Source organism: Nerophis ophidion, linkage group LG14, assembly GCF_033978795.1.
Source record: "Nerophis ophidion isolate RoL-2023_Sa linkage group LG14, RoL_Noph_v1.0, whole genome shotgun sequence".
NCBI lineage: Eukaryota > Metazoa > Chordata > Actinopteri > Syngnathiformes > Syngnathidae > Nerophis > Nerophis ophidion.
Window position 1 is genome coordinate 7,588,020 of NC_084624.1, and position 8,905 is coordinate 7,596,924.

General features: G+C 41.1%; 1 protein-coding gene across 1 annotated transcript in view; it reads right to left on the bottom strand.

Annotated features, from left to right (window-relative positions):
• The window catches only part of cactin, a 38,685-nt gene extending 31,768 nt beyond the window's left edge, over positions 1-6,917 (bottom strand). The window contains exons 1-3 of the mRNA XM_061919756.1: positions 6,585-6,917; positions 741-1,311; positions 575-670 (exon numbers count right to left, since the gene is read on the bottom strand). Coding sequence (XP_061775740.1) covers positions 575-670; positions 741-1,311; positions 6,585-6,886 — 969 coding nt within the window. The 5' untranslated portion in view covers positions 6,887-6,917. The remainder of the gene's footprint in view (positions 1-574; positions 671-740; positions 1,312-6,584) is intronic.
• Positions 6,918-8,905: the final 1,988 nt, after the last annotated feature.

The following is an 8,905-nucleotide window of genomic DNA, read 5'->3' on the forward strand; positions in this document are numbered from 1 at the left end:
AAGCGGTAGGAAATGGATGGATGGATGGAGGGAGTTATGAGTTATTGACCGTTTTATTGCTCCAATTATTATAATAATCTCAAATATTCCACTTAAAAAATTATTGGGTGAAAATATTGCATATTTTGTGACTTTTCCATAAAAAAAAAATTTGGGGGGTGACAAAAAGAGCATACAACTTAAATCTTTATAATGATTATATTGACAGATGGACCTAGTGTTGATCTGGAGATTTAAAACTTGACTAATAATAAAACAAAATAATACTGAATGATGACACATTTTTGATATTTTTTTGACCAAAACCCTTTGGGTTCCCCAGGATCAAGCTTGAGTGGAGGCCTAAATGTATATTGGTTATACATATATTGTATTGCTTTTTATAATAAATAAAAAATAAAAATGGCCACCGCTTGCCTTGATTTTTCAGTGTGTGGCACTGAGTGGAAAAAGTTTGGACACCCCTGCTCTAACCAGAAGGCCACTGCGCAGGTCAATAACAGCAAAATGATTCTGGTTATAAAAAAAAAAAAAAAAAGTATTTTCTGAGCTAGAAATATGTCATGGCTTCTACCTTCTGCAGCTCTCTGCGATTCTCCTCCTGGATACGTTTGTTCCTGTCCTTCAGCTCCTTCTCTCCAAGATGGCCAATACCTTTCTTATCCAGAGCCTGGCAAGAACCGGAACAACGTCGAGTTGCAATATTTGTGAACAAACTTTAGAAACGGTGCTCAACGCACCTTTTGCCACTTGAACGTGCCCAGCAGGTTGTTGTCCCCGAAAGGGTTGTCTGCGTTGGTGTAGCCCATGTACTCTTCACTCCAGCCCATCTTTTCTCTCCTCTTCTTCTCCTTCGTCTCTTTCTTCGCCAGCCTCCTGGCCCTCTTCTCTTCTGGCGTTTCCAGAGCCTTCAGCATCTCCTTCTGTTTTTTCTTGTCGTCCTTCTCCCTGACTGCCCGGCCCCCGCCGTCATCCGAACTGTCGGAGGAGTCCGCAGAACTGGATGGATGTCTCTCTCTCTCTCTGTCTCGGCCTCTCTCGCTCCTCCCTCGCTCTCGGTCTTGGCTAGTTCTCCTTTGGTCTCTCTCGGATTGTCTTTCTCTTGGTCTGTCCAGCTCCCTCGGTCTATGCCTGTCCCTGTCTGGACTGCCTCGGCTGAGGCTTCGTTGTCGTCGTCTTCTCTCTTTGTCACAGCTTCCATCCCGAGAGTCTGAAGAAGATGAAGACCTTCCCTTCCTCCTCTCCTGAGATGTTCCTCTCCGGCTCTGCATGCCAGGTGTTCTCCCGCTCTGTTTATGATCTGAATCAGAACTAAGGGAAAACAAGGGATTACATTTATTTTATTTTTTTTAAACTACCAACCGTTGTCATTATTTCAATGTTTCTGCCAAGATGTCCTAACGATGCATTTATTAATGTAGGAAATTACAGACATTGACCGTGCTTATAGACCTTGGGTGTCAAACTCGTTTTCATTGAGGGCCAAAAAGTTCTATTTTGGTTTCATCTGACCACATGCATTCTCCCAATCCTCTGCTGTATCATCCATGTATCCATTTTGGTATAAAATCAACTTGTCGTGTTTGGAGGAAGAAGAATACTGAGTTGCATCCAAAGAACACCATACCTACTGTGAAGCATGGGGGTGGAAACATCATGCTTTGGGGCTGTTTTTCTGCTAAGGGGACAGGACGATTGATCCGTGTTAAGGAAAGAATGACTGGGGCCATGTATCGTGAGATTTTGAGCCAAAACCTCCTTCCATCAGTGAGAGCTTTGAATGGTTGACCAAATACTTATTTTCCACCATAAATTAAAAAAATACATTCTTTAAAATTCCTACAATGTGAATTCCTGGATTTTTTTTTTTACATTCTGCCTCTCACAGTTGAAGTGTACCTATGATGAATATTACAGACCTCTGTCATCATTTTAAGTGGGAGAACTTGCACAATCGGTGGCTGACTAAATATTTTTTTGCCCCACTGTATGTATGTATGTATGTATATATATATATATATATATATATATTAGGGGTGTAACGGTACGTGTATTTGTATCGAACCGTTTCGGGACGGGGGTTTCGGTTCGGCACACGGGCGTACCGAACAAGTTCGGAAGCAGAAGTCTTCACAAGCTGCTCTGCTTTCTGCCTCTGTCTCCGCCTCATTGTCCTACCCACACAACCATCTGATTGGTTACATACAAAGCCAATCAGCAGTGCGTATTCAGAGCGATGTAACAGCCAATCAGCAGCGCGTATTCAGACTGCAGAGCGATGTTGTCAATGCTTTAACGTCAAGCAGATATTCGTCTAGCAGGGGAGGAGCGGACTCTACCCAAATTATACTAAACACTTCCCAGTCACAACTATTACAAACATCACTATGAGCCCGTTGACCTTCTAGAAACTTAAACTGCAGCTCAGCTAGCTCACAGTATAGGCTTGAGGTGAAGGCTAATTAGCTTTTAGCGTAACGTTAACTTACTTTTCTGTGTGTGTGTGTCTGAGTGCGTGTGCGTGTTTTAGAGGCAGCAAAGCCCTGTCAGTCTGTTATTTCATTGAACTCCATAGTGTTCAGGGATGAATAGTCTCTCCTATTGCAATTGTACTATTTTTTCAGCTATAGTTACATGAATCATTAGTAATGTAGCAGCCTAGTTTTGAATAGCAGGGTCCCTGCTATCACATGTTGATAAAAATACAACATTTACATAATAAAAGTCAACTACAGGCTTCCCAAATGCTGTAATGAATTAAGCATGATAAGATGACATTGGAAACTGTTTAATGTTAAACTTTTTATACGTAGAAGAAAGGTTTTTTCATTTTATTTAATCAAAGCAACAACTTGAGGCAGTTTAATGTGGATTAACGTGGGCAGAATTATTATCATGTTCCCAATGTTAAAAGGATAAAGCTATTGTTTACAAATTTGGTAAATAAATAACCAAAACAATTTATATTTTGTTGATTTCTTACTGTACCGAAAATGAACCGAACCGTGACCTCTAAACCGAGGTACGTACCGAACCGAAATTTTTGTGTAACGTTACACCCCTAATATATATATATATGAAATACTCAAGTTGGTGAATTGGCTGTAGATATACATCCCTCCCCTCTTAACCACGCCCCCCACCCCAACCACCTCTCGAAATCTGAGGTCTCAAGGTTGACAAGTATGATCCTCGCTCAATTTAATGGGGAAATTGTCACTTTCTCGGTCCGAATCGCTCTCGCTGCTGGTGGCCATGATTGTAAACAATGTTCAGATGTGAGGAGCTCCACAACCCGTGACGTCACGCGCACATCGTCTGCTACTTCCGGTACAGGCAAGGCTTTTTTATTAGCGACCGAAAGTTGCAAACTTTATCGTCGATGTTCTCTACTAAACAAAAATATGGCAATATCGCGAATTGATCAAGTATGACACATAGAATGGACCTGCTATCCCCGTTTAAATAATACAATCTCATTTCAGTAGGCCTTTAAGTGTGTATCAAACTGGTAGCCCTTCGCATTAATCAGTACCCAAGAATAGCTCTTGGTTTCAAAAAGGTTGGTTGGTTGGTTGGTTGGTTGGTGACCCCTGGCCTAAACCGAGGTACGTACCGAACCGAAATTTTTGTGTAACGTTACACCCCTAATATATATATATGAAATACTCAAGTTGGTGAATTGGCTGTAGATATGCATCCCTCCCCTCTTAACCACGCCCCCCGCCCCAACCACGCCTCCGCCTCACCCCAACCACGCCCCCCACCTCCCGAAATCGTTGGTCTTAAGGTTGGCAAGTATGATCCTCGCTCAAATTAATGGGGAAATTGTCACTTTCTCGGTCCGAATCGCTTTGGATGCTGGTGGCCATGATTGTAAACAATGTTCAGATGCGAGGAGCTCCACAACCCGTGACGTCACGCGCACTTCGTCTGCTACTTCCGGTACAGGCAAGGCTTTTTTATTAGCAACCAAAAGTTGCAAACTTTATTGTCGATGTTCTCTACTAAACAAAAATATGGCAATATCGCGAATTGATCAAGTATGACACATAGAATGGACCTGCTATCCCCGTTTAAATAATAAAATCTCATTTCAGTAGGCTTTTAAGTGTGTATCAAACTGGTAGCCCTTCGCATTAATCAGTACCCAAGAATAGCTCTTGGTTTCAAAAAGGTTGGTTGGTTGGTGACCCCTGGCCTAAACCGAGGTACGTAGTGAACCGAAATTTTTGTGTAACGTTACACCCCTAATATATATATATGAAATACTCAAGTTGGTGAATTGGCTGTAGATATACATCCCTCCCCTCTTAACCACGCCTCCGCCCCACCTCCAACCACGCCCCCCACCTCCCGAAATCGTTGGTCTCAAGGTTGGCAACTATGATCCTCGCTCAATTTAATGGGGAAATTGTCGCTTTCTCGGTCCGAATCGCTCTCGCTGCTGGTGGCCATGTTTGTAAACAATGTTCAGATGTGAGAAGATCCACAACCCGTGACGTCACGCGCACATCGTCTGCTACTTCCGGTACAGGCAAGGCTTTTTTATTAGCGACCGAATGTTGCGAACTTTATCGTCGATGTTCTCTACTAAACAAAAATATGGCAATATCGCGAATTGATCAAGTATGACACATAGAATGGACCTGCTATCTCCGTTTAAATAATAAAATCTCATTTCAGTAGCTCTTTAAGTGTGTATCAAACTGGTAGCCCTTCGCATTAATCAGTACCCAAGAATAGCTCTTGGTTTCAAAAAGCTTGGTTGGTTCGTTGGTGACCCCTTGCCTAAACCGAGGTACGTACCGAACCGAAATTTTTGTGTAACGTTACACCCCTAATATATATATATGAAATGCTCAAGTTGGTGAATTGGCTGTAGATATACATCCCTCCCCTCTTAACCACGCCCCCTGCCCCAACCACGCCTCCGCCCCCCACCTCCCGAAATCGTTGGTCTTAAGGTTGGCAAGTATGATCCTCGCTCAATTTAATGGGGAAATTGTCGTTTTCTCGGTCCGAATCGCCCTCGCTGCTGGTGGCCATGATTGTAAACAATGTTCAGATGTGAGGAGCTCCACAACCCGTGACGTCACGCGTATATCGTCTGCTACTTCCAGTACAGGCAAGGCTTTTTTATTAGCGACCAACAGTTGCAAACTTTATCGTCGATGTTCTCTACTAAACAAAAATATGGCAATATCGCGAATTGATCAAGTATGACACATAGAATGGACCTGCTATCCCCGTTTGAATAATAAAATCTCATTTCAGTAGGCCTTTAAGTGTGTATCAAACTGGTAGCCCTTCGCATTAATCAGTACCCAAGAATAGCTCTTGGTTTCAAAAAGGTTGGTTGATTGGTTGGTGACCCCTGGCCTAAACCGAGGTACGTACCGAACCGAAATTTTTCTGTAACGTTACACCCCTAATATATATATATGAAATACTCAGGTTGGTCAATTGGCTGTAGATATACATCCCTCCCCTCTTAACCACGCCCCCCGCCCCAACCACGCCCCCCACCTCCCGAAATCGTTGGTCTCAAGGTTGGCAAGTATGATCCTCGCTCAATTTAATGGAGAAATTCTTGCTTTCTCGGTCCGAATCGCTCTCGCTGCTGGTGGCCATGATTGTAAACAATGTTCAGATGTGAGAAGCTCCACAACCCGTGACGTCACGCGTATATTGTCTGCTACTTCCGGTACAGGCAAGGCTTTTTTATTAGCGACCGAAAGTTGCAAACTTTATCGTCGATGTTCTCTACTAAACAAAAATATGGCAATATTGCGAATTGACCAAGTATGACACATAGAATGGACCTGCTATCCCCGTTTAAATAAGAAAATCTCATTTCAGTAGGCCTTTAAGTGTGTATGTATCAAACTGGTAGCCCTTCGCATTAATCAGTACCCAAGAATAGCTCTTGGTTTCAAAAAGCTTGGTTGGTTGGTTGGTGACCCCTGGCCTAAACCGAGGTACGTACCGAACCAAAATTTTTGTGTAACATTACACCCCTAATATATATATATGAAATACTCAAGTTGGTGAATTGGCTGTAGATATACATCCCTCCCCTCTTAACCACGCCCCCCGCCCCAACCACGCCCCCCACCTCCCGAAATCGTTGGTCTCAAGGTTGGCAAGTATGATCCTCGCTCAAATTAATGGGGAAATTGTCACTTTTTTGGTCTGAATCGCTCTCGCTGCTGGTGGCCATGATTGTAAACAATGTTCAGATGTGAGAAGCTCCACAACCCGTGACGTCACGCGTATATCGTCTGCTACTTCCGGTACAGGCAAGGCTTTTTTTATTAGCGACCGGAAGTTGTGAACTTTATCGTCGATGTTCTCTACTAAATCCTTTCAGCGAAAAATATGGCATTATCGCGAAATGATCAAGAATGACACATACAATGGATCGGTTATCCCCGTTTACATAAGAACGTCTCATTTCAGTAGACCTTTAACTGTGTATCCAACTGGTAGCCCTTCGCATTAATCAGTACCAAAGAATAGCTCTTGGTTTCAAAAAGATTGGTTTGTTGGTGACCCCTGGCCTAAACCAGCAGCATCGTTACCTTGGCGACTTGCTCCTGACTCGCAGCGATCTTCGCCTGCTTCCACTCTCGGAGTCACTTCTGGAAGTCGAGCGGCCGCGACGTTGATGCTGAGGCCGCCGTTTGTCCGGCGAGCTGCTGTCGGACCGGTTGGAGGCTCGTTCGCGGCCCCGAGTGGCTCGTTTTGTGTCCGGGAGTTCACGATGCGCCCTTCTCTCTAAAGACCGCGACCTGCTTGTTCTGCGTTTATATCGTAGCTCCCGACTCGGACTTTTAGATCCAGAGCGGGAATGTCGTCTTGGTGTCGACGCCATGACGAACATTGCTTTTTCACGCCGGGGTCCTCGGACTACATTGTCGCGTAATTACAATCTAACACATTATTTTTTTTTTCAATTGCGCAATTCTTCACTAACATACTATATATTAATACAATAATAATACAACACATCATTTTAGCAATTTGTGGTGATTTACATGTTTTCCCTAACTTGTTTTTACTCAGGCTAAAATAAAGACACCTAAACGGGTACATCGTCTAATTTGGGCTCACAATTACCACGTCGCCAAAGAGCTTCTGTAATGTATATGAAAATTAACTATTTACTTACTGTTTGTAATTGTTGAAATTTATAAATAAACCTTTAAAAAAAATAAAATTAAATTTAAAAAAAATAAAAATAAAAAAAGTAATCAAGACCCAATTTTTTTTTTCATTCATTTTTATTTATCTCATTCATTGATGTGCATTTAGAACGATAAATAATTATATCACAAGTCCAGGGTGTACCCCGCCTTCCGCCCGATTGTAGCTGGGATAGGCGCCAGCGCCCCCCGCGACCCCGAAAGGGAATAAGCGGTAGAAAATGGATGGATGGATATACAATTTAAATTCACACAATTCCTGAGAAGGAGCAGGATGGAGAAAATCTTATAATTTCCTGCCCCCTTTGACATAATACATTATCTTACTTCATGAATATCATTTAAGCCGACACATATATCCAAATGTAATGAAACAATCAAAAACAAAAACAAAAAACACAAGAAAAACACAACAAGTGCAAAACTTCATAAAGTATAAACCAAACCAAGAAAATAATAGTAATAATATAATATACACCTCACGGAATGATACAGAGCAAATACAAAACCAGACAAAAAATAAGTAAAATAATAAATAAAAAACAAAATGTAAACACTTATGGCTGTCCATATGATCTTATCGTTCTATCTTTATATATTTTTTTCAATTGGAATATATTTTTACAGTTTTTTATCTCGTTGTAAAGAGAATTCCACAATTTTACCCCCACCACTGATGTACACATTTGTTTTAAAGTTGTCCTTGAATATTGTTGTTTGAAATGACCTTTTCTTCTATGCTCTGTATTCTCAGAAGTGATGACAAACATTTTTTGTAAATTTGCTGGTAATGTTTTACTTCTAGCCTTAAAATGGCGGGAGACGTCGTTTGTCTCTGAAGCGGTGGACTTTTAAAGTAAATTCAGTAGTCGAAATAAGCAAGTCGAAAGGGAAGGGGAGTAATAATCTTCAGTCATTGCAGGGAGACAAAAACAAAATGGAAGAATTTGGAGTTTTTGCTGTTTTTGGAGAAGATGCACCGCCGCAACGGTTGCTGAGGTAAAACGTCTCAATGATGCCTTTTAGTATTCTTGTGCTATATATGAAATATTCCTGGTTTAATGGCAGCCAGTGGCTCTTCTGCGACGTCTGCAGTCTGTATTGAACGAGCAGTGTTTAGTTAAATGTTTCTGTCCAAATTAAAGTGTTTAAAAAAAAAAAAAAAAAATAAAAATCAACAATTTAACTTCGCTAGTTTTTTTTATATATAAATATCCCTCCAAAATCAACAAAGCTCATTTGTTTTTTTAACAATCAAAATGTTTTAAATATGAAACTAGGTCAGCGCGGAAACAAAAACAAAAAAAACACTTGCGTTGTTATGACGTCACGTAAACTGGGTAATGTAGTTCTACATGTTTTTTTTCTTGTTGTTAGAGGTAGAGAGCGTATTAATGTAAAGTTCCAGATCTTTTTTTAAAGGCACAAAAGATCGGACGGGTATTAAGAAACTTACATTTATGAATATGAAACTTAGCCAATAAAATAATGAGGTTGCAAAGGTAGAATTCCTTTTAAAATGTTTGTACTGTTTTCATAATGTTTTATATTGTTGCTTGACTTACTGTTTGTAATTGTTGAAATTTATAAATACCCCGCGACCCCAAAAGGGAATAAGCGGTAGGAAATGGATGGAAATGTATAAATAAACCTTTAAAAAAAAAAAAAAAAAGTAATCAAGACCCTGTTTTTGGAGC